Source organism: Anabrus simplex, chromosome 10, assembly GCF_040414725.1.
Source record: "Anabrus simplex isolate iqAnaSimp1 chromosome 10, ASM4041472v1, whole genome shotgun sequence".
In the NCBI taxonomy this organism is placed as follows: Eukaryota; Metazoa; Arthropoda; class Insecta; order Orthoptera; family Tettigoniidae; genus Anabrus; species Anabrus simplex.
The window spans coordinates 22561443-22588607 of record NC_090274.1 but is presented as its reverse complement, the minus strand read 5'-3'; the positions used below and the strand labels follow the sequence as shown (position 1 = coordinate 22588607).

At 41.2% G+C, this 27165-nt stretch overlaps 1 protein-coding gene across 1 annotated transcript in view; it reads right to left on the bottom strand.

The window, feature by feature from the left end:
- Positions 1-27165, bottom strand: part of LOC136881768 (uncharacterized) — a 234386-nt gene that overhangs the window by 59952 nt on the left and 147269 nt on the right. The window contains exon 7 of the mRNA XM_068229499.1: positions 5789-5914. Coding sequence (XP_068085600.1) covers positions 5789-5914 — 126 coding nt within the window. The remainder of the gene's footprint in view (positions 1-5788; positions 5915-27165) is intronic.

Here is a 27165-nt window from a genome sequence, read left to right as displayed (position 1 = left end):
CACATCAAAAGTGACACAGTTCAAAAACTCAAAATTTTCCACGTGGTGACATCTTCTGAGAAAGTAGAGAATTAATAGAATAGATAAAGTTCAACCTTCCTCCAGAAGAGGAGTTTCAACTGGCGCAACTTTTAAATAAACAGAGTAGAGGTGTACCGCCCGGTACAATAATAATAAGTCTCACTAACTACTTTTACGGTTTTCGGAGACGCCGAGGTGCCGGAAGTTTGTCCTGCGGCAATTCATTAACGTGTCTATAAATGCACCGACATGAGGCTGAAGTATTTGAGCACCTAATAATACCACCGGACTGAGCCAGGATCGAACCTGGCAAGTTGTACTCAGAAGGCCAGCACTCTAGTAAGAACTGAAAACGCACAGCCTGTTTCCAGTCACTCGACCGAGTCAGGAATGAAATGAATGAATGAAGGCCCCATCTAGCGGCGAGGATAGGAATTGTGCCGGCTGCCGAAGCCTGTCGCACTCCTCTGGGGGTAATGATTAATGACTCACAGATTTAATGATATTGCAGTGTCTTGTTGGAATGGAAGATGAAATAATTACATGATTGACCGGGATTTGAACCAAGGAACCCAGCAGTGAGAGGTCGGCGCATTGCTGCCTAAGCCACGGAGGCTATTTGCTCTAGTAATCAGTAAGAGGGGAATTCCGCCAGGCAGTATTATTGGACCTTTACATTTTCTTATAAATACAAATTACATAAATTAATATACATTGACCGATTCACTGGCTGAATGGTCAGCATTGAGGCCTTCGGTTCATAGGGCCCCGGGTTCGATTCCCGACCGGATCGGCGTTTTTAATCGCATACAATTCATTATTCTGGCTCGGAGACTGGGTGTTTGTGTTTGTCCCAACACTTTCATCTTCATATTCAGACAACGCACTACACTACCAACCACCGCAGAAACACGCGATAGCGATTACATCCCTCCTCCATACACGGTTGGACTCAGGAAGGGCATCCGCTCGTAAAAAAGGCCAAATCCACATGTGCGACACAGCTCGCACCCGCGACAACACAGGCGTGGAAAAACCGGAAGAAGAAGAAGAATATACATGATCAATTATTTGAGTAAAGATGCGGAATCACAGTTAAGGCTTTTAATAATAATAATAATAATAATAATAATAATAATAATAATAAAAAAATAATAATAAAATAATAATAATAATAATTATTAATATTATTATTATTATTATTATTATTATTTTACTGTCTCTACGTTCCACTAACTACTTTCACGGTTTTCGGAGACGCTGATGTACCGGAATTTAGTCCCGGAGGAGTTCTTTTACCTGCCAGTAAATCGACCGACACGAGACTGACGTGTCTGAGCACCTTCAAATACCACCGGACTGAGCCAGGATCGAACCTGCCAAGTTGGGGTCAGAAGACCAGCGCCTCAACTCCGCCCGGCAATTAAGGCTTTTACGGGTTGGATAATGTTCTACTGTATAGAGCGATACATAAGTCACAGGGTTAGTGACTGCAAAACGACCTCGACAACGCTGTGAGGACATCAGACAATGGCATGTAAAGTCAGTGTAAGTTTTACCAAGAGGAAAACTTTCTCTCTCTCTCTCTCTCTCTTTTTTTTTTTTTTTTTTTTTTTTTTACAAGATGCACAGCGAAGCACCGACACAGATAGGTCTTACGGCGACGACATGATAGGAAAGCGGTCGTGGGCTTAAGGTATAGCTCCAGCATTTGCGTGGTGTGAAAATGGGAGACCACGGAAAACCATCTTCAAGACTGCCGACAGTGGGGTTCGAATTCGAATCCTATCTCCCGAAAGCAAGCTCGTAGCTGTGCGCCTCTAACCGCAAGGCGAACTCGTTCGGTGGTTGTAAGTTTCATCGGTAGGAGAAGTCCTCTCAGTTTTAATTACTGTGCTGATGAGATCAAAGCACCTCATGTAGATCACTGTACAAGTATGTTCGCTAAATGCCATTACTTCGACATTATCTAAGAAAAGGTAAAATAAACTTATAGAAAATCTGCCACCTGGGCGACAAACCCCACGTTGATCGATTAAAATTCTATCAATTACTACTGATGTGTATTTAGGGCAGTCGCCCAGGTGGTAGATACCCGATCTGTTGTTTTCCTAGCCTTTTCTTAAATGATTGCAAAGAAATTGGAAATGTAATGAACAGCTGTCTTGGTAAGTTATTCCTATTCCCTTCCTATAAACGAATATTTTCCCCAATTTGTCCTCTTGAATTCCGGCTTTATCTTCACATTGTGATCTTTTCTACTTTTAAAAACACCACTCAAACTTATTCGTCTACTAATGTCATTCCACGCAATCTCTGAACTGAGAGCTCGGAACATCCGGCTTAGTCGAGCAGCTCGTCTCCTTTCTCCCAAGTCTTTCCGGTTCTAGGACATTTCGTACCACTTGACCGTCTGATTACCTGCGAAGTATCAGCCGATGACTTTAAAATATTTAGGAGAGGGCATTCCGTACCACTTGAAAGAGTGGCAAATATTGCGAAGTAAAAACAATATCCTAAAGAATGTAATCCATATGTATATTCATTGTCCACTACTGGCGCGGAAGCCTCAGCTTCAGAGGGTCCCGGGTTCGATTCCCGCCCGGGTCGGAGATTTTAATCGCTTCTGGTTAATTCTTCTGACTCGGGGACTGGGCGTATGTGTCCATCCCCACACTCTCCTCCTCATATACAGACAACATACCACACTACCAACCACCACAGAAACACGCAATAGTGATTACATCCCTCCAAATAGGGTTGGCGTCGGGAAGGGCATCCGGCCGTAAAACAGGGCCAAATCACATGTGCTACTCAGTTCGTGGGAAAAAGCGGCAGGAAAAGAAGAATAAGTTATTAGTTTAAAGGACTATTATTAAAATTGTATAGAAGTTTTCTTCAATAAATGTTGTAAATTATTTTTGTTTCTGATTTATAAAGTGTTTATGTCTGGCTCATTACGCCCGCTGGCGTGGACATGGAATTCCAATTTGACATCAAGTGGTACAGATTGTCCTGGCGTAAATATGTGGAAATTACGGGAAAACCGTTCGCAGGTAGATAACGACCTAGGTGGTACGAAATGTCTTCAAAAATCAAGTGGTACGGAATGTCCGTGGTACGAAATGTCCGGACACCAGTCTTTCCAGCCCAAACTTCGCGGCATTTTTTTAACACTACTCTTTTGTCGGAAATCACCCAGAGCGAATTGAGCTGCTTTTCTTTGGATTTTTTCCAGTTCTTGAATCAAGTAATCCTGGCGAGGGTCTCATACACTGGAACCATACTCTAGTTGGGGTCTCTCCAGATACAAATATGCTCTCTCCTTTACAGCCTTACTACAACCCATAAAAACCTTCATAACCACGTACTATATTACTACAAACAGTTAATAGGGCACAGAATGCAAATAGAAGTCTTCTACTAATCACCTCGCCAACGGCCGTAGCCGTGTTGAAACACCGGATCTCGTTAGATCTCTGAAGTTAAGCAACATTGGGCGTGGTCAGGATTTGGACGGGTTGCCACGCGCTGTTTGGGGGGGGGGGGTAAGGGAATGGAGGAGCGGAAAGGAACTGGCCACCCTACCGGCTCAGGCACACCTCTGCGGAGGTTCGGACCTGCCTTCGGGAAGAATAACCCCTTACCTTACTAATCACCCTGACAGGCTTGGAAATAAAGGACAAAATGTTTGCTAAAGGGACGAAACTGTTATATTGGACGTAATGTATGTGGATCTTTTACGAGTGGGGGAAGGGAGGTGAAGCCAGCTGTGAGCAGTGAAGGCCCTGTGGAGCTTGTTGCGTGATGAAGTGCAGACCCGAGGTGATGATTGACAGAATAGGATGAGGTTGGAGAAGTGGAGGTGTTAATGAGCTGTTTAGTTTGCGGTTACTCCTCCCTACTTGTCCTACTTGCGGAGTTCTGCTCTGGTGGTTAAGGTGTCAAGACAAGAGAAACCATAATTAGCCTAATTCCGCGGTATTCAGTATTAATGTATATTGTTCGTATGCCCGGAAGATAGAAGTTCTAACTTTGCACTTCTTACGGTCATTGATGAATAATTTAAATACTGTGTTAGCAGGTCACATATTTTAGAAACAGTACAAGTATATAAAAATTAAGTGAAGTGGTACCTGAAATTAGGTCCCGGATTGGACAGGCAAGGACTGTACTCAAGAGAATGAGCGAACTTCTCTGTAACAGGGACCTAGAGATCTATCTTCGTCTCCGTTTACTTCGGTGTTATGAATTTTCTGTCTTGTTTTACGGTGCCGAGACTTGGACCCGAAGAGAGAACACCATCAAAAATTTCGATCCTTTGAGATGTGGTGCTACCGATGCGTACTCAGAATATCATTGGTTGACAGAGTAGGACGTAACAATGAAGTACTCCAACGTCTGAACAAAGAGCTAGAGGTCATGCGCAACACCAAAAAGAATACATCTAAGTACTTTGGCCATAGCATTCAAAATGATAAATACAGACTCCTACAGCTTATCCTACAAGGCAAAATTGAGGGAAGGAGAAGACACCTAAAGTAGCTTCCTAGGGAAGAATTAAAACCAATACTATGTAAATGTGTGAAATGCGACTATTTTCTGTTTCTATTGTCTCCGATAAGGCTCCCATCACGGCTGCCACATTCGTTGAAAATAAGAAAACCACCCAGTTTGAATTTGTCGTGGCGTCTGCATCGGTCTGTTCAGCTTTGGAACAGCCTTGCAGCTGAAATAATGATAATGTTATTTGCTTTGCGTCCCACTAAGTACATTTACGGTTTTCGGAGAAGCCCAGGTGCCGAAACTTTTAATAATAATAATAATAATAATAATAATAATAATAATAATAATAATAATAATAATAATAATAATAATAATAAGTTTACTGTCTCTACGTTCCACTAACTATTTTTACGGTTTTCGGAGACGCCGATGTGCCGGAATTTAGTCCCACAGGAGTTCTTTTACGTGCCAGTAAATCTACCGACACGAGGCTGACGTATCTGGGCACCTTCAAATACCACCGGACTGAGCCAGGATCGAACCTGCCAAGTTGGGATCAGAAGGCCAGTGCCTCAACCGTCTGAGCCACTCAGCCCGGCGCTTGTTCTATCGTAAAGTGAAGGCTATGAGATGGCAAAGTGATGGAGTGAAATATGTCGAGAGAGAGAGAGAGAGAGAGAGAGAGAGAGAGAGAGAGAGAGAGAGAGAAAACGTGAATGAGATGAATTTATTGTACACCGAAGTATTGACATCGCCTCTGTGGTGTAATGGTTAGTGTGATTAGCTGCCGTCCCCGGAGGCCTGGGTTCGATTCTCGGCTCTGCCATGAAGTTTGAAAAGAGGTGCGAGGACTGGAACGGCGTTCACCCAGCCTCGGGAGGTTAACTGAGTGGAGAGAGGTTCGATTCCCACCTCAGCCACTAGAGAGGCGGACAACAGCGTGTAGCCTCCGGGGAGGCCTGGTGAAGGTCTTTTGAGTTGACGCTCACAGACCTGCGTGTCTATGAGCTCCCGAGCCATTGGAATTAATCAATGAAGGTTAAAATTCTCGCCCCGGCTGGGAATTGAACCCGGGACCCCTAGAGCCAAAGGCCAGCACGCTAACGATTTAGCCATGGAGCCGGACTGTACTTCCTCTTAAAACTAGCGCTGGTGGCCTTAGTTAAGGTACAGCCCCAGCAAACAATAATCGCCACCTGTCTCACTATTCACTGCAAAGCGCGTGGCTGAATTATACAGAGAGCTGGATGTCTTTACTCACCCGATGGATGGTCTCCTCGAAGCTATTCGGTGCGCCGCCATTCATCTGCATGAAGCGTAGCCTATCGTAGTCACGTGGGTCCACAATAGATGGCAGCATGCTGTCCACACTATCAGGAGTTCCCATCTAGAAAAAATCAAAAACAGAAGAGATGTTAGCAGAGACTAGAAAATAAATGGGTCAGTCATCACGTGCTGTGGCCGGTAGGTCCATGGACAGAAGACTTGCACACGTCCTTGGTTCCTGCCAGCATGGTGAAACTCTAGGCATCATCAGATAAGAACTACCATCGTCCAGGCCCTTAGAAGAACCGGACTCATTGTCCATGAAGAGATTCATGGTTTGGTAGAGAATGGAAGCACTCGAAGGATTGATATACGTAATTGCTTACAAAAACAACAATGTAGGATATAAAAATCGATCGAATCATCCGCGAGTCAACCCGTAAAAAGAAGAAAATATACGAGCCCACAGTTCATTTTTACAATGCAGAATACAAGCTAAAAAAGATCGAAGTCATGGGCTTGCTAATCGGAAGTAGGGGCACGATACCTAGAAAATTCGATGAGTTTTGCAAGGCATTCCACCTGCCAAAATCCTTGAGTATAGATATTGGAATTTTCGCCTTGAAATCATCAATACGTGTTTTAAGAAACCACCTTCAATAGACATCTATGTATTTTTCATCTTTTAGGTAACGTCTAAATTGAGGAAATAATAATAATAATAATAATAATAATAATAATAATAATAATAATAATAATCGTATGGCTTTAGCTACCGTGTGCAGACATTTCAATTTGACGCCATCTGGCTGTCTGCTCGTCAATTTCGACGTTCCGTTTTACTCTAGGCCCACTAGATGGCAGACCGAGTAAACCGAAGAACTCTCTTGGGCGTCTATGGCTGAGATTTAATGAATTTTGTCGGGTAAACACCAAATGTGTCACCAGAGATCTTTTACATGCCGACATCGTGCGACATGGAGTGTCGAATGGACTTTTTTCCGCCCTTCAAAAATCCGACTACCTCTGCCGGGTTTGAACCCGCTATCTTGGGATCCGGAGGCCGACACTCTACCGCTGATCCACAGAGGAAGTGTTACTGTGTAAAAAATATATTTATATATTTCTCAATCCCATTTGTTATATATTTTCCAGAGATATGCTTCTATCTTGTTAAGTTTATGCTTTACTTCTTAGGGGTATCTAAGAGGGCGGGTAAACAAGTGTTATGGTTCTTTTTTGAGCATATTTCACCTTTATAGTACAAAAGGTGGAGTTTCCACAAAACTAAAGCATAACACTTATTAAGGTTGACTATATAGCCTAAAAATGAGTTTCCTTGTAAGGTGGTTATTAAGTTAAAAAGATCTCGCTGAAGCCAGGTGCAAATTTGGCAACACCGCCTCGCAAAGCCCTTTTGAATTCATCCGCGAAGTTAGGTTTTTATTGGGTAACTGCAGGAGCTGATTTTTTAAAAACATTTTCATTTCTGCCGTCTATGGACCATTTTTGACAATATTAGCAGTATTTTTAGCCATCTCTGCGTTCATTCTCTGCCCGTATCTACTCATACTTTCTCCTACTTCTGTTCTTCTGTACAGACATTTCTCACTAGCGTTTCCCCAGTCTGTGACGAGTTGTCTAAATCGATTTCTGTCCATGATATACTCTTCTGGAACCCCCATCTTCGTCAAGCCCAACCTCAGTTCTTGAAACCATTTCACCTCTGTCTTCCTCTTGCTCAAGAATTCAAAGATTCTGTTCGTTAATCTGTTATTGTCCATCCTCATCAAGTGTCCAGAGAAGTGTAACCCTTTTCTCATCAGTTCAACCACTCCTTCTGTTACATGGTACACTTCTTTTTTTTCGATTAACAAATGACGATGGCGCGAGGTATCCGTTTCGTTTTTCAAATTATGTATCAATATTATCCTTATAAGTGACTTTACGTCGCACCGACACAGATAGGTCTTATGACAATAATGGGATAAGGGCTAGGGGAGTGGGAAGGAAGCGGCCGTGGCCTTAATTACGGTACAGCCCCAGCATTTGTCTGCTGTGAAAATGGGAAACCACGGAAAACCATCTTCAGCGCTACTGACAGTGGGGTTCAAACCTACTATCTCCAAAATGCAAGCTCACAGCTGCGCGTATCTAACCGCATGGTCAAGTCGCTGGGCATGTATCAGTATGACCAACCCTCTAGTGCTCATATGTTTTAATAATAATAATAATAATAATAATAATAATAATAATAATAATAATAATAATAATAATAATAATAATAATAATACATCTCATGGAATGCCAAAATAAGGCATTACAACACAGTGGTAAAAACAGAATGTCTGTATACCAGCGAATATCTCTCGATGAATTACAAGTTGGAGAAGCTAGAGAACCTAGAAAGAAAAATACTACGGAAAATCTTTGGCCCAATCCAGACTGAAACCGGCTGGGAACTTCGGAACAACAAAGACGTCTACAAAAAAGTGGAAAAAATTTCAGAGACCATGAAATAGAAGAGGTTATTATTTCTTGGATATTTGTACAAAAAATTATCGACTACTTGTGGAACAAGAAGACGACAATGACAGCATGGATTAAGAAAGTTCGTAAAGATGTAAAGATCTTTCTCCGAAGTTCAGATGTTAGACAGGAAAACATTTCGGACCATGATTCAAAATTTGGAATGGTTTCAAGTCGAAAGAACTGCAAAGACTGGAAGAGGCAGGACGGATGAAGAGAAGAAACAACATAGCACCCACATGAAGGAGTACTGGAGGAAGAGGAAACTTAAGACAAAGAAAAACGGAAATTTTAGCGTGATGGTAAGTGGTCAAATCTCAAATATAATAATAATAATAATAATAATAATAATAATAATAATAATAATAATAATAATAATAATAATAATAATAATAATAATAATAATGTTATTGGTTGTACGTTCGACGAACTATTACTTGACGGTTTTCGGAGACGCCGAGGTGCCGGAATTAGACCCGCAGGAGTTCTTTTACGCGCCAGTAAATCTACCGACACTAGGCTGACGTATTTGAACAACTTCAAATACCACCGAACTGAGCCAGGATCGAACCAGCCAGGTTGCGGCCAGAAGGCCAGCGCCTCAACCGTCTGGGCCTCTCAGCCCGGCTTCAAATGTTTTATCACAAACCCCGAGCCAGAAGAATTAAACAGACGCACGCGGGAATGTAACCGATGACTCTCCGAACCGAAGGTCGCTGTTTTGACCACTTAGCCACAGAGGCAGACAGAATACATTAAGTTACGATCACACGGTATCTGTTTTTGTGTAAGTGGTAATGTGTTGCTAAGGCAGCCCGGGCCTCGCTTTTTGACAACAAAGACGCGAGAAGCCGGCTGCTCTCGAGGACTCAGCGTGGTGACGCCTTATTGCGACTGAAATAATGGGCTTGAAAAAAAAAGAAGGAATACAACTTCTATAAGACAAGAGAGAAAGAAACCAAGTAAAGGAAAAAAGAAGGGTGCCGAGTAAGGAAAGGGATCTTTTGTATTGTTGGTGGAGGACCAGCCTAAAACTAGGAGTAATGCTCACTCAAGTGGCGTCGTCGTCTGTCTCGACTGAACAGCGTCACAGACACGGTTCTGCGGGCAAGCTGACAGAGACCTTCAGCTAGCCTTCCTAGCGGTCATGGTCTTACACCGTGGTCACCTGCTTCGAGTTCCGTGGTCGAAAACATTCTCAAGACGAGACACTGATAGGTCTCAAGTTTAGCCAACTTTGAGTAATCATAAAATCAAATCACTCCAATAATTGCAGGCGAAGGCTTACTCTAACCCGCAATACATTCTGTACTTTGCACGTTGGTAGGCGACTAACACTTCCATTAATATTCTGATATGCGTGATCTGCCCTCCTTAGTATTGTCATTACATGCAGCCACGTTTGATTAATACCTGTCAAGTCAGAGAGTACACACTTCCTCTGCTTATGGAAGAATATTATTCTCTGCTAGATACTCTTTGATTTTCTAACCTTTCCGAGCTTTCAAATACATTCAACAGATGGCAGAACATTCCTGATAACTTATATGCTGCTTGGAGAAAAAAGTCTACGTACAAACAGACCTCACCATGACATACGCCTTAGACACTATCTGGGATCACCTATCGAAGGATAACCTAGCTACACTAGAAAGAGTGAAGGCCATGTATCTTAAAACAGTTTTCTGCCTGGCAAAAGAACGCTTCTTCGAGACAAGACAACAGTTCTATAGAGAAGAACTGCGATTACAAATACCATTGCCTTCTGCAACACAATACCAAGCTTTACATCAAGAACTGTAGGATAAAAGAAAGCGAATATATGGATGGATTTTTACAAAACAGACGGCATGTTGACGTCAGAATGGATGAAGTATGATTACGAACTGGGGCATACCATAACGCGCTTCTTATTAAATGTTCAGAAAACAATCGAAAAGGGCAGGCAAAACAATATGATACGACAGGCATATCAAGACGAGTTATCTGGGGGACCCGTGCGAGAAATCTCGCATGTTCATGAATTATGTGGTGGAGTAGCCCCCTGGTGAACTGAGGAATATACAAATCAGTATATTATTAGACAGTCTTACTTACCACTTAATGTAATCTGTGATTTTTTTAACATTTATGGATCCACTTGAACGGAAGCAAATGCAAGTGCATTATTATAGTGAAGAATATTCCGAAAGTAATTTTTGGTTTTACTATCATTCTTTTCTGCACTGATAATTCGGCCTGCTGTCATTTCTTGATGGATACAGTACTTTTGCATCCATCTCTTGGCACAGGCCAGAGTAAAGTGTGGCTTCCACCGAAGTCCCAGTCAACATCCATGGCTGTGACAATATGGAAGCTGCTGGGGTATGAGTAGTGCTGAGTAATGACATTCAGAGCATGACTGGTGCATCTGAGTGTTATGAAAGGTGCTGCTCATAGGGTCAGTCGTGCTGCAATAGTACTTTCTGACCCAGCGAGGAAAGCAATGGCAAACTACCTCACTCCTCATCTTGCCTAGTACGCCTCATTTTGGTGCTGTCATTGGTTTTTGGGGTTTCCTTATAACCGCATAACCTTTAGTGGTGCTATTTGAGGATCCAACCAGCCTCTGGGCTGATGACCTAACAGACAGACAATTACAGCATATTATATAAAACTGGCGTCCCAGCGGGCGAAATGCGAAGTGGACAGCAATAATGGCGCGTATTTTCCTACAGCAACAGTATTTGCAAATCGCACACTTCGTACAATTACTTTAAACACATTTTTAAAGAAATTATCGATGTTTATGAAATGAGAGTTCAATTCGTCACTGCTAATGTCTATTGTCTTTCTTTTGAATGCTCACTTGTCACGATGTATGAGCGCCGCAAAAGAGATCTATACTAGTGAAATAATATATATGATGCTGCAGGGCAGCTCGGGTCGCCTAGTAATTATTTTAATTGGTTTATATGGAAAATAGTTATACCGCTGAAATCAGCAGTCTTTCCAGAAACTTGTAATATAATTTGTTTTGTAGTATTGTAGGAGGTAACATCAGGAGCTTGGGAGAGAACTAATTACCTCGCGGTTCGAAATGACGCGTTACATAACCTCGGCAACAGTGCAACTTCTTTGACCCACCTAATTTGGTGGCCGCGACCAACAGTGCCTTCTGTTTCAACATAATATTTATACAAATCTACAAACCGTCAAAGTCACTGTTGCTAGATAAAACACTGTGTGACTTATTTATGTCAGAAGAAGAAAAGAAAAACCTTTTGTATGCTGTGAAAGAATTTTAAGGGAAGTAGTAAAAGTCCAAATCAGCAAATTGTTATATTTTCATTCTTTTGCATTTTATTAACGTGTGAATCATTCTGTTCAAAGTGGTATTTCGTCGTTGCCGGGACAAAACCTCCTATGTGATAATATTTTTGGAGATATACTGACCCGCAGCACATACATTATGAAGAACGAGAATGCCTTGACAATTTTCACACAATATTGCACCTTAGACGACAGAACCTTACCGGCCAAAGTTCTAAGCTAAAACGATTTGTTTCATTCAGATATTCGAATATTTACTATTTTAAATAATTTATTTAATATATGGGCGCACTTCTATTTAAGACACGATTTGTGCAGTCTATAACTGATTTACACGTATCTCAGGAACTATTCACTCTAGAAGGCTGTGGTTTGCGTGTTATGAAGAGAAATATCCGTTTTATTACTTGGTCACCCTGCTTGAGGTGCAATCGCAAGATAGTGTGTTGTTTTGGCGGATAATAATAATAATAATAATAATAATAATAACAGGAAACCAATACAGTCCATTGAGAATAGGAACCAAATCCAAGGGGATTGCAACAGACTGCTTAGCATTTGCCGATGATATTGCTGTTCTCTCGAACAACATAGAAACCGCTAGAGCTCAAGTTGAAATTTTAAAGGAAATTGCCGAACGAACTGGTTTGCAGATATCGTTTGAGAAAACAGAAGTAATGACTAACATCAAAGAGGCTCCACCAAAACTCCATACAAAATACGGGGACATCACCCGAGTAGACAAATTCAAATACCTGGGTGAGATCATCATGAAAAATGGACTGGACAAAGAAGCACTTCAGGAGCGAGTACGCAAACTGGAAATAGCCTACCAAACATCCCGCACAATCTACAACAAAAAATGCCTTTCCCAAAACACCAAGATACGTCACTACGAAACAGTTCTGAAGCCAGTAGTTCTATATGCAGCCGAAACCCTGTCTCTAAATGCCAATAAAGGACTCCTTGAAGAACTGGAGAAAAGAGAACGCAAAATTGTGAGAGGAATCTTGGGATCAAAGTACAGAAATGGAATCCATCAAAAGAGATCCAACAAGGAAGTCTACAGCAAAATAGAGAAAATTACCGACACAATCAGAAAAAGACGGGCACGATTTTACGGTCATCTGAAAAGAATAGACGGAAGAAAGTTAACTAAAGATATCTTTCACTTTTCTGATTCAAACCCCCAAACCACAATTCCCTGGTTTAGAAATACCAAAGAAGACCTGCAAATGCTACATATCTCAGCTGAAGACGCCCTTAACAGAGATCTCTTCCGCAAGAAAATATTGACGAACGGGCTAAACCGAGACGAGCAACCGAAGAGAAGACACGGTGCCCCTTGGACAGAGGAGCGTAAGCAGGCCCACTCACAAAGAATGAGGGAAATTTGGGCTCTAAAGAAGGCCAAGTTCAGTGTCAAATGCAACAAGACTTAACGTGGTCCTTGATGGCCCCAGAAAATTATACATAATAATAATAATAATAATAATAATAATAATAATAATAATAATAATATTAATATTAATAATAATTGCTTTACGTTCCACTAACTACTTTTACGGTCTTCGGAGACGCCGAGGTGCCGGAATTTAGTCCCGCAGGAGTTCTTTTACGTGCCAGTAAATCTACCGACACGAGGCTGTCGTATTTGAGCACCTTCAAATACCACCGGACTGAGCCAAGATCGAACCTACCAAGTTGGGGTTAGAAGGCCAGCGCCTTAACCGTCTGAGCCACCCAGCCCGGCGGTTGAGGATTTTAAATCTTTTCTTCTGCAGTAGGCGAGCTTTATCGAAACTTTTACTTTTAAACGCTATTGACTCAAAATAACTTTTTTTTCCGAAACAAATGCTCCCTTTTCTCAGAAACTACTGGATGCATTTCCATGAAATTTTTACCAAATATTTGTGGTACCGTTGTGGTAGTATGGATCTACTTTGGTTGACATTTCTTGAAAAGTTTATTTTTTATAATAAAACATCTGTAGAAGAATTTGCAATTTGGGAATATTAAAAAAATCATAATGTAACTTTCTTCGTAACACATGTTTTAAAGCTATTCTACATCACTGTATGCAAAAGATACGAGTTAACTTCATATTCAAAACTCATCTTTCTACATTCAATGGCTACTGAGAAAAAGGTTCATTTATTGAGCTATTTTAACATTCACGAGATATAGCATTATGACTCCCCTTAGAGCTATCTTCAGAAGTCCTTAATGGTAAACATATCATTTGTAGAGTTCGTACAGGAAACCGGTCTAAGCAGCACCTCTCCAAAATGTGATACAAATAGTGGCCATTCACTGTCAAAATTGTACAGGGTTACTCAAATTGATCATGGGGGTTTCGTGATTTTGTTTCAGAAACAATGAAAAAAAAACCATTATCATTGACGCAGCGATGGTTGGACACACTCAAACTTTTGTTCTGCATCGACTGTAGTGATATCAGTTACCATCAGATGGCAGCTACAGCAGTGTAGTCTATACAAAATGGCGGTCAGCGGTAAGGAGAAACCGTTTTGTATTCTTTAATATCATCATCATCATCATCATCATCAATATCGGTCCGTTACCATAGTTCAGCGTCATTTTACAACGAAATACGGGAAGGACCCTCTCTCCGACAACTCTATTCGGAGATGGTACGCCCAATTTGTGATCACAGGGAAAACCTGTGTCGGACGTGGATCGGATTATCCTGGCCACCACGTTCACCGGATTTAACACCGTATGATTTCTTCCTGTGAGGATACGTTAAAGAGCGTGTTTGTTTATCCTCTACCAGTGAATATTCTGAAAACGAAGCAGCGCATCCGAGTCGCCTTTGTAAACATCACCGCTTGATATGTCGGGGCGTGTGTGGCAAGAGATGAACTATCGTATCGAGTAGATGTGTGTATAGTGACAAAAGGCGCACGTATTGAGCATTTGTAATGTTTTTGAAAATAACTTTATGAGTTACAGTACACAATAAAACAAGATTCGTATTCCTACGTCAATTATGAATTTTTTGAGACCCCGACAATCATTTTGAACAAACCAGTATTTTAAACATGGTTGCATGTTGTAGCTGAAGGCCTATTGTATGGTGTTGTGAATTGCTTACGTTTAGACTAGGGAGTGTTGTAGCGATCGACACCAAACACAACACCATCCTTCAAACAATAGGGTGCTTCATCGACAAGAACAAAAATATACGGCATAGCTACTGGTGTCCTGCGAATTCCAGGTTGTAGCAAAATGTTTTACTTTCTTCCAGCTCTCATAATACTCCCTATTCATCCTTGTAGAACTTCGCCAAGGAATTCTAGGTTTTAAAAGAATCCCGCAGAAGTGACATTTTGTATCCATCTGTTCCTTGAATTCACCTCCTTATTTTCTAAGTTGAGAGTACACATGGCATTCAACTTACACCATTACCTTACGACGTTCATTACCTCTAGCCAAACCTCCATTCCTTTCTCACCTTCTTTTCGTACTTTTCTTTTGCCTTCATTTATTTCCGGTGGGAACTCGTTAATCTTGTCCGCATCATTCATGACCTGTGAGGAACGAAGTAAGCATTACTCGAAAATGTGTTCCAGAGCTCTCCTCCGCCTGCCCTGTTTCTTTATTAGTTGGGCGTTTAGCAGCAGAAAGACTTTCTTGGCATACTTGTGTTAACGACCTCGGCTCAAAGACGTAATTACATGAAAGAGACTTTGTCATTACCCTCCCAAGAATTTTTTCAAACAAATTCCCATTAGTTAGGCTTTATAACTTCGCGAGAAGTTATATATTAGTAGCGTTGCTCCTGTATTTCTACAGCTTCCTTCTTGTTTCTTTCAGAAGTGCGCAGATTCGACTCGCAATCAATATATTTAAAAATTTGTGAAGACACAACATATTCTGGGCAAGCATATGAGTCCGTGGTTGAAAATGAAAATACACAGTCTGTTTCCAGTGATTTGACCGGGTCAGGAATGGAATGGATTAAGCCCCCATCTAGTGGCGAGGGTAGGAACTGTGCCGACTGCAGAATCCTGTCGCACTCCTCTGGGGCAATGATTAATGAATGGCAGGTGAAATGAAATAGTATTGGAGAGTATTGCTGGAATGAAATATGACAGGGAAAACCGAAGTACCCGGAGAGAAACCTGTCCCGCTCCCGCTTTGTCCAGCACAAATCTCACATGGAGTGACCGGGGTTTGAACCCAGCGGTGAGAGGCCGGCGTGCTGCCGCCTGAGCCACGGAGGCTAATATATGAGTCCGTGGCTAATTCTGCCTAAAACAGCTGTGAATATTTTGATAATTCTCCAGGAAATACCTTTCTCTCTTGTTCCTACCTGTTTGTCACTGCAATACTTCTCACTACTTCACACCCCCTCCTCCGGGTGGGGGCAGTATAATGACACCCACGTTATCACCTGCCCGTCGTAAAGGAGGCTAAAAGGAACCCCACGGGCTGTTAACTTGGGAGCGTGGATTGGAGACCACGGGGTCCTTAGGTGAGTCCTGGCATTGTTTACACTTACTTGTGCCAGACTCCTTACTTTTATCTATCCTATCCGACCTCCCTTGGTGAACTCTTGCTCTTTTGCGACCCTGACGGTATTAGAGCATTCGAGACCTAGGGTGTCTTTCATTTTAACGCCCTCCGTTACCCTGCCTTGCCTTCATTTTACTAAGTGTCGAACCCCTTCCAATTTTTTCTCTTTGGTTAGTTGTTAACAGAGGATGGTTCCCTAGTTGTACTTCCTCTTGAAACAATAATAACCACCACCAATCTTACTACTTTCATATGTGTTACCTAATTTCGATTAAGACTTCCCGCAGTCACTCTTGTACGGCAAAGTTGACCTGACTTGCTTATTTATTGTATGGCTTTTAGTGCAGGGAGTGTCTGAGGATATGTTCTGCTCGCCTGGTGCAGGTCACGCATTGCTTTTCTCATTTAATTAATAGAAAAGGCTGTGGAAAGTCATTGTTTGCTGGTAGAAAACATATGGTGAACACCCTCCATCGATGAGAACATGTGAGACATGGTTCGGATAATTTCAACGTCGTGATTTCAATGTGAAAAACTGGATGATGATCCAACTCAAACTCAACAGCGATTGGCACAAGCATTAAATGTGTCACAAGAAACAATCAGCAGACGTTCACGAGCAATGGGGAAGATCAATAAACTCGGTAAATGGATCCCAAACGATTTGAATAAACGGCAAATGGAAAATCGCAAAGTCACTTGTGAAATGCTGCTTCAACGCCACGAAAGCATTTCTGTACATAATTTTGACGGGTGACAAAAAATTGATTTATTTTGAAAACCCTAAGCGGAGAAAATCGTGGCTGTCACCTGGCGAAACCGGTCCTTCAACACCAAGGCCAAATCGCTTCGGCAAGAAGACCATGCTTTGTGTCTTGTGGGACCAGAGCGGCATTGTGTATTATGAACTCTTGAAGCCCGGTGAAACCGTTAATGCGCAACGCTATTGCCAACAAATGATTAGTTTAAATCATGCAATGATCGGAAGACGACCGGAATGGGCCAGAAGACATGGCAAAGTGATTTTGTTACACAACAATGCGCCGTCTCGCAGCAAAACCAGTGAAAGACACCTTGGATGGGACGTCCTCCCGCACCCGCCGTAGTGCCCCGACCTGGCGCCATCTGACTATCACCACTTCGCATCAATGGGGCACGCGCTCGCAGAGCAGCACTTCAGCAATTTCGAAGAAGTTGGAAAATGATTCGAAGAATGGTTTGCCATGAAAGACAAGCAGTTTTTCTGGCATGGTATTCATAACTTACTTGAAAGATGGGCGAAGTATGTAGAAGCCGATGGCCAATATTTTGAATAAACAAAACATTAATTTCCCTCGAAAATTACGTGTATCCTTTACCATAAAAACCAGCAAAAAAACTTATGCATACACCTTATATTTAACTTTAGTGTTTGAGAGACTGAAGAGCTTTTAGGTTACATTTAACTGCGTCGACACTGGTATGATTTCCTTATAAATAAATAAATAAATAAATAAATAAATAAATAAATAAATAAATAAATAATTAAATAAATAAATAAATAAATAAATAAATAAATAAATAAATAAATAAATAAATAAATAAATAAATAAATAAATAAATAAATAAATAAATAAATAAATAAATAAATAAATAAATACTATGTTTAATGCGATATTTATCTGTTAGAAATGGATCAAAGTATACATTCGATTGCTTGAGCTGGGAATGAAGAGACGCTATTTTTTGTATAGGCGAGTACGGAACCACGGTGCTGCTATCAGGCGGAGAAACAGTTCAACAAGATTAAGTTTGTTGTTCCTTGATTTTTATGATCTCTCTGACTAGCCGTGTTTACATTACTGTGAAGCGGAGTTCAACCAGTCAGAGACGATTTCAAAAAAAAAAAAAAAAAAAAAAAAGAGTAATTGCAGTGCTGTAAAGAGTTATTTTCCATACTCTCAGAAGTAGGGCCCGGATATTGATGACCTAAAAATGTATTCAAATATGACAATAAATACATGATTTAAAAGTTTTTGGTCACACTTCCCAAAACTTAAAAATCTTACCGCTGTTAAAAATTAACATTATACTGAAAATATACTTTTAAAATCTAGAACATTCAATAATAATAATAAATAAGTAATAATATTAATTTGATTATTATATTTTTGAATTTATTTAATTACTCAATCCTAAGGTAACTCTCGACTCTGCACAGAATGAAATAAATGTCACATTTTGATGGGCGGTCACAAAGAATTACAATAGTAAATTACATACATTTCAAAGTTTTCAAATGGGAAAGATCTTCTGTTTGTACGCAGCATTAGCTTGTAACGGGAAAACGACCACTCAACATTACTGGGGGATATTTAAAATGAGTAATGTAATTAGAGCGAGGCTCATCTTTCTTTCGCTTTCTACGTATCTGTCTCTTTCTATACAGCTTACCCTCCTAATTCACGTAAATATTTATTTCTAATAAATATAATTGTAAGAAATTACAGACAACAATTAGATGTGAAAAATCCGTCTCTGAGACAACTGAAAGCAGGTACGTGAAAATGGAATAAAGAGATAAAAATATGACAAAAACACGAAAAGTCATGGGGTAATATAACCGTAATATGAAAAATTACCGGAAAATTTTAAAAACCGTTAACATAGCCAACATATGACTTTATATGACCCGTGAAAATTGCATAATTTTAGTCACCATAAACAAAATCATGCTTAACTTTTATTTCCTATGGACATTATATAAAGAAATAAAATACGACCTGTCATGAACATCCGGGCCCTACTTATGAGTACGGGAAGAAGGAAATTGAGTCATAGTATGAAATAAAACTATTTAAAGTTTTTACTTGACTCGCGCTCTTATATTTCTTCTCCGTGTTCCTTAGAGAGCTCTGCCATGGCATAACACTCGATCAGGTTGGTGAGAAGAATGACACAGTTAAAAGGATAACACCTTTTGAGCACGCACGTATACAACAAGTCTAAGACGCGGCATGCTGAGCGAGGCGCCACTCGCGACGCATGTCGTCCTGCCTCAAGAGCTCTTCTGTAGCCGTCGAGACGCTGCTGCGTCATCAGCATTCGAGCGGCGCTGCACGTGTCCAGTTCATCGGCCTTACCTGGCGAGAGAAGCAGCTTCCAGTATTTCCATACCACTAAGTGCTTCACGCCTTGCTTTTCTTTACCACCCTCCTGCTGTATACTAATGAACAAACACAAACAGACCTTACTGTTTTGTTTAGAATTTCGAAAAGGCTTTTTTTCTTCAAAGAATTACAAATGTTAATTTCAATTGAAAAGGAAAGCCAACGTTCACCCTTAACGAAGAGCAGTTTAAATTAGAATTCGTTTCTTTCAGGCTAAGCAGAAAGTAGCCCTTTGTTAATACCTGACAAGCTGGTTAGCCTACCCACTTACACAGCTGTATTGAGGCTTATCTACCCAGCAGGCGCTCGACATCTTCGCAGAACGATGCCACGAGAACGCACATCACGTCTTATGTTTCTATATAGAAATTAACTTCCTGCAATTTATCGCGGTTATTTCAGGGATCACAGGAGACACCCAAGTTCATTTTCGGATTTTTAAAATTTATTTGATGATTCTTCAGCTGTCCATTTATTTTATACAGCAGGAGTTTGTTTAACATGTCGGAAGCCAAGCACACGGATTTCTCGCATTCAAACATCCTTAAATGCCACCGGCCTTTACTGGTATAGAACCTGATCTTAGGAATACAAGGGCAACGAATAACCACTAAGGCTTGCTTTTAGGTTTTCATCAGGGGTTTAAGGTCGACTGGCTTTCCTGACGTTACGGGACTTATTGTTTGGTGAAATACTACCCATGGATTCACCATCATTTCATCCCCATCTGTCTGAGTAGAGAACAAGGATATAGGAAAGTACGATATTTATAACCCCTCTTCAACACTCCACCCCCAATCCCGTACATTGTCGAAGAGAAAATCGTACAGTTTACCATACAGATGTCGTTTCACCTGTTGTCATTCAGTACTGTTGCAATGGTATGTGTTAGGAGAAAATCTCTCTCTTCCTAGGCAATGCATACCGGATTTTTGAAGTGAAAAATCTCGTTCTTGTGGTTCGGATTCTACGTAGAACTACAAGTTCTGTAGCTATGATCACGATATTAACAGTCACGTAAGACCACACTCTTTGCTGGGGTATACGGGGGTGCAGAGCTAGAACATGCATGGGAAGCTGTCCGTGTCTTTGGATAACCTCCTCAGTATATCATGGAGCTGTGATGGAGTCCACGTTATGATCTCCCGAGTTACGTTATATGGTGGTCTAATGGCGTCCTAGTCATGGCCTCCTGTGGTGATTCTAGATCATAATCTCCTGAATAATGCTATACAGTGTTGTAATACAGAGTAATGCTATAACGTGCTCTGATGACACAAGGTCATAGCGTACCGAGTAATGTTACATGGCGTTGTGAAGGCGTCCAGGTCTTTGTAAGTCCTCTAGGTCATGTCCCATATTAGACTGTTCTGAATTCCGTGATACGTTGCTGTACAGATGTGGAGAATTCTCCCTCTTGAAGCACACAACACAAAGCAGCGGGCGAAGAGTTCCATTTAGAGCACTATCTGCCGGTCGTTTCTATTTTCAGTGGTAGGAGCTGCTCTTAGCCAGACGCAGAGCGGGACCTGTTCTGCATTCCTCTTCAATAAATTCTCGCTCAATGTGCAAGTAAAGTGTAAATGCTTTTAATTTGCATATGGTAAGTGCTTCTATAAGGGCAGGTGGCGAGACAAATGCTTTGCATAGATTGCTCCACGCCAGGGGTGTAGATGTAGGGTTTCCACAAGGAAAAGATAAAAGGGATGTTCGAGGCAGTGCCCACAAGGAATTATGTTTCTTGTATTGTTCTCTGGATGATGAGCAGTCAAAAATAAGTCCTGAGTATCGGATAAAGGATGAAAGTAAGCGAAAGTTCATAATGAAGACTCAAATGAAAGTAATGCTTCTTCATAGAACAGGAGAAATCTTCAACGGATAACTGAACTGTTCAATGAGATCTACGGTCCGTAAGATTGAGACTGGAGGGAATCCCTCCTATGCAAGATATCTTAGAGAAGATGAATCTGCTACACACATACTTTGTGAATGTTAAAAGCTGCCACTATATCGATTTAAGGCGTTGCACTTACTAAAATCTTCACTTTATTTTTTTAGGTTCAGCTGGTATGCCACATCTTCCTGTGATTCTGCATCCATTTTTACGCAAAACAAATTCCAGTAGTTAAAAATACAGATCTTTGCATTTTAGTGAAGAGTTGTATGCTTTAGTCAAAACAGTAGAAGGGAAATATAAGCACAACACAGCTCCGTGCCTTACATGTCGTTTGTTGTTTGAATTCAATTATTTGCTCTTCTAGTCGATCAGTTAAAGAAGAACAAATCTGTTCGTAGAGCTCATATCGAAGTCATAATTCTCCACCTCACCAGCGAAGCGAACATGCTGTGGCCAGGGAGTACGAGGGAGGTGAAGCGGACAGGCTCCGATTTAGACATGCCCCAATCAGGACAACTAAGAACCTGGCAGACGTTGACTTCCACATTAATCTGGTGTGGAACGAGCAACTTGGCTACGCGGTTAGTGTCATGTAGCTGTCAGCTTGAATTCGGGAGATATTGGATTCGAATTCTTCTGTGGGCATCCTTGAATATGGTTTACGGAGTTTCTCATACAACAGGTAAATTCTGGCGAGAATCGAATCCGATGCCTCTAGGTAAGAGGCTTCAAGACAAACATAACCAGCCAATTAGGGTAGATATAGGATGCTATAGTTACCAATATCACAGGATTGCTGATGGAGAAGAAAAGGCGGGGAATAAGGAGAAGAGGAAGAAGGGGAATGAGGAGGAGATTAAGGAGAATAAGAATAAGAAAGTGAATAAGGAGGAGAAGAAGATGACTAAAAATAAGGAGAATAAGGAGAAGAAGCGTAAGGAGAAGAATATCATAAGGAGGAGGAGAAGCATAAGGAGGTGGAGAAGGAGATAAAGAAGCAAGGAGGAGGAGAAGAAGAATAAGAAAAATAAGGAGGTGGAGAAGATGAAGAAGAAGCAAGGAGGAGAAGGAGAGGAAGGAGGAGGAGAAGGAGTGTAACGATAATAATAATAATAATAATAATAATAATAATAATAATAATAATAATAATAATAATAATAATGTCCGACTCGTTGGCTGAATGGTCAGCGTACTGGCCTTCAGTTCAGAGGGTCCCGGGTTCGATTCCCGGCCGGGTCGGGGATTTTAATCGCTTCTGATTAATTCTTCTGGCTCGGGGACTGGGTGTATATGTCCGTCCCAAACTCTCCTCATCATATTCAGACAACATACTACACTACCAACCACCACAGAAACACACGATAATGCTTACATCCCTCCATAGAGGGTTGGCGTCAGGAAGGGCATCCAGCCGTAAAAACAGGGCCAAATCCACATGTGCGACGCAGTTCGCACCCGCGACCCCACAGGTGTGGGAAGAAGCGGCAGGAAAATAATAATAATAATAATAATAATAATAATAATAATAATAATAATAATAATAATAATAATAATAATAATAATAATAATAATAATAATAATAAAGAGTGCTTTTTAAGGATATAAAGGTGGCGGTCACATCCAAACTTCTTCATAAACTGAATCTCACATTTTGTTCAACTCTCCAGAAGTACAAGTCTTCTCTTCCAAAGGTACTGTTTTTACTTCAACCCCACTCTAAAGAAATTTTCACTTCCATCTGTTTCTCTGGTCCTGAACTTGTAAAATCTTGGCACACCTTACAACATAGCATTTAATTTTTCGCATAAAACTACTCATTTCTCTGGAAGAAGTCATTTTACTGAGTTAATCTTCGACAATTAGGCCTATTGCGGTCAGAATCGCTTCCCTCTTTAACTGCAGTAAATCTATCGGTACTTGCTATGTTTTCTTCACATTCACTCTTCACAGGTTTAAGAGTTACCTCAGAAGAATCGTGATGGTTTCTTTTATTGCGCACCAACATATTTCACATTTTACTTCTCTGAACTATGTGCACCCTATGCTCCTGCTACATAACCATGAGCTCGCTTGCCTCGGCAACACAAAACAAGTGTTTATGCTTTTCAAATTATTTAAAAACAACGAAAGAAGTTAAATTTAAACATACAATAGCCCCAGAGAGGACAAAGCAGACTAATTATTCTCGCCACCCACTGCATGATCACCAGGCTGTAGTCTGTCGACTGAAGTCGAGAAAGAGCTTCATCACCAGGACTCAACCACTGGTAGGAACACCTGAGTCTAACCGCATCACCAGGTGGAAGAGCATGCTGCCGCCTGATACTCCTGCAAAGGAAGACCTAGCTCCAGGAAATGACCTGCCCTACCCTATTTGGAGATCACTTAATCATCTTAGGGTGGGCGTACCTCTTTGCAAGACCAACATGCAAAAATGGGCCATACTTCCATCTGATGGAGACGAATACTGCGAGTGTGGTGTAACACAAGATCCGAACCACCTGCTCATCTGTCCCCTACTAGAACATCACTGCACTACACAGGACCTGATCGAGGCGAACAACAAGGACATCGGAGTTGCTACATTTTGGAAATGCTGACCGGACACGGACTGATGATGATTATTTACTAGTTATTTGCTACTACGTTGGTATTAACGGCAATACGGATTGCGTTATATTGTCCTTAACAAGAACAGTTCGTGTGCAGATGAGTGAAAAACCATCCCCTACTTTATTGCATTCCAATAGTCAAACATGTGGAGGGATGAGAAAGAGTAAGTTGAAGATTCTTTCTTTTTTTAACTCGGAACTGACGACACGAAATGGTTAATAGGAAGAGAATGATAAACGGCAACTTACAGAAACTTCAATGATGTGCTCGTACGCATTATAAGCTCACTGGGCACATAATTAGTGACCCTACTGCGCACGCACATTGCTCTACGCGATGTTTCAAGCGAACAGGATACGTCAACATGGGTGGATGTGACAGAGTGGCCAAAAGGAGCAATCATGTTTGGTCATACGGTGCGTGAAGTTGCTGGATTTGATGGTGTTTCGCAGCGGACTGTCCAACGTGTCTATGGGCAGTGGTGTACTACACGTGGCCTGTAAACACGACGTCAGAATTGTGGTTGGAAAAAAGATCCTGACTGACAGGGACCGGAGACGCGTTTCACGGCTTGTTAATCAAAGTCTCTTCCAAACCCGACAGGAAGTGCTGCGGTCAGAGAATGAAGGTGCATCCCAACCTGTTAGCGAGAGAACTGCATGTCCTCAATGGGCTAGAAATAATTGAACCTGGACAGTAGCTGACTGGCGGAACGTAATGTGGTCTGACGAATCATGTTTCTGCCTATATTCCAATGACGCACGTCGTCGATTGCACCGGGTTCATCCTGGATGTGTGCAAGGTCAGGTTCATGCTGGACGTGAGTCTGTGATGTTTTGCGGGTGTTTTTCGTATCATGCATTTGGCCCGCTCAATGAGGTGAACCTACATGTTTAAATAAACGTTCTGAATGATCACGTGTTGGCTTCCAGTCAATATCTGCGTGATGAGTATGCTATTGATAACCCGATTTTTCACGTTCATCGGACAAGACGCATATGTGACTGGTTTTCTGAACATTTCCCCACCCTATTACATATCGACTGGCCTGCAAAATCGCCTGACTTGAACCCCGCTGTGCGACATGTTGGAACAGCGTGTAAAACGCCGACGTCAGCTTCCTCGCAATTTTGTGGAATTGCGCGATCAAATCCTCAGCGAGTGGCTCAACCTGGATGCGATGTACCTGCTCAACCTTGTGGACTTACTTCCTAACCGAATCCAGGAGGTTATCAAGTCCAGAGGTGGAGTCACATGGTATTACAGGATACTAGTTATGATTTCTCCAGCGGTGACTAATTATTTTTTTGTCCGGTGAATTTATCTATTGGAACGTAACAGAAGTGGATAAACAACCTCGATTTTAAGCCATAAGACAACACTTTATAGGAAATGTGATAGGAATATTCCGAAAAATATCCATTTTTTGTTTCTTTCGAGAAAAAGCTGCTAGCAGTTCGTACCGTTGTGCATCTCCACAAAAACAATAATAATAATAATAAATAATAAAGCATTGAAGGTTGGGCTTCAAATATCCTTTGAGAATACCCACTTCATAACAAACATAAAATCAACGCCAAGGGAACTGAAAGTCGGACGAGGAAAAATTAAGCCCGCAGAAAAGTTTAAATACCTCGGTGAATGGTCGAGCCCAACCTATCAGAGAGAGAAGCCTTCGTGTCACGTATTTACAAATTGGAAATGGCCTAACAACCACCTAAAGACATCTACAATAAGGGATAGATATCCTTAAACGCCAAAATTAGGCATTACGGCACTGTTATTCGACCAGAGGCTGTGTATGCGGCAGAGACTCTTATAATGAACAAGAAAGGTATAATGGAAAAACTAGAGGCTAAAGAAAGGGAGGTTTTCACAAAAATCATGGGGCCCATCGAAGAAAACAGCGAGTACAAAAGGCGTCAGACCAACGAACTATACAAGCACTGGAGAAGATAAGCGATAAGGTTGCAAAAAGAAGGATTGCCTTTTAAAGCCAAGTGACACGAATGATCCCAGGCAGGATATCTAAACGGATATTAACGTACTTTCAAGATAAGAAAACCAAAGGGGCATGGTTCACAGAAGTTGAGAAAGATGGGATTGTAAATAAAGGGTACAGTTCTCTGCACATGGTTATGAGGGTGTTTAGGGGTTGTAGTAAGGATGTAAAGGAGAGGGAATATAAGTCTCTGGTAAGACCCCAACTAGAGTATGGTTCTAGTGTATGGGACTCTCACCAGGATTACCTGATTCAAGAACTGGAAAAAATCCAAAGAAAAGCAGCTCGATTTGTTCTGGGTGATTTCCGACAAAAGAGTAGCGTTACAAAAATGCTGCAAAGTTTGGGTTGGGAAGAATTGAGAGAAGGAAGAAGAGCTGCTCGACTAAGTGGTATGTTCCGAGCTGTCAGCGGAGAGATGGCGTGGAATGACATTAGTAGACGAATGTTTGAGTGGCGTTTATAAAAGTAGGAAAGATCACAATATGAAGATAAGGTTGGAATTCAGGAGGACAAACTGGGGCAAATATTCATTTATAGAAAGGGATTGGAATAACTTACCAAGGGAGACGTTCAATAAATTTCCAATTTCAGTATTCATTCATTCAAATGGAAATTTCTCCTGAAGATATCCAGGAGCGTGTTCCGCTTAAGGAAAAACTACGTACACACAAAGGTTTTCAGGAAAAGCCGAAGCTGAAGACAGAGAAGGTCTGGACCCAAGAGAGAAACGAACATCACCGGAGACGAATGCACGAGCATTGGGTGGCTGTTAAAGCTTGAAAAAGGAGACAGCTGAACTGAAGTGGTCCCTAGTTGGCCGAAACGGAATAATAATAATAATAATAATAATAATAATAATAATAATAATAATAATAACAGATTACTAATTTTCTTGTATTTTATTTTATTTCTATTCCAGGAAATTCGTTTTTCGACTTTTGGCTTTGAAATATCACACACTAGCCTACTGCTGCACTGTTACTTTGAGCAAGCGGGCAATGCACAGTCACGTGAAAGAGAAAACGTTCGCAACTTAAGATAATGAGCCATGCAGTCACCCCGTATTTCAATTCATTGTAGTGTTGAGCAAGTGCGTGTTCACCCCTAAAATAAGACGTGCTGCAGGGTGTAAGAATTTAGTGCCCGCCCTGTGGCAACAGCGCGCGCCTCAGCAGTATGGCTAATTGATCACCAGCTGCTGTAATGAGGTGCTAAATCTACCGTCATCACAACCACCAGCAACAGCAACTACACAAACCAAGAATAATGTTATTGTTCTTAACACACCCTGAAGAACTTTTACATGTTAGAGTTATTGCGCTTAT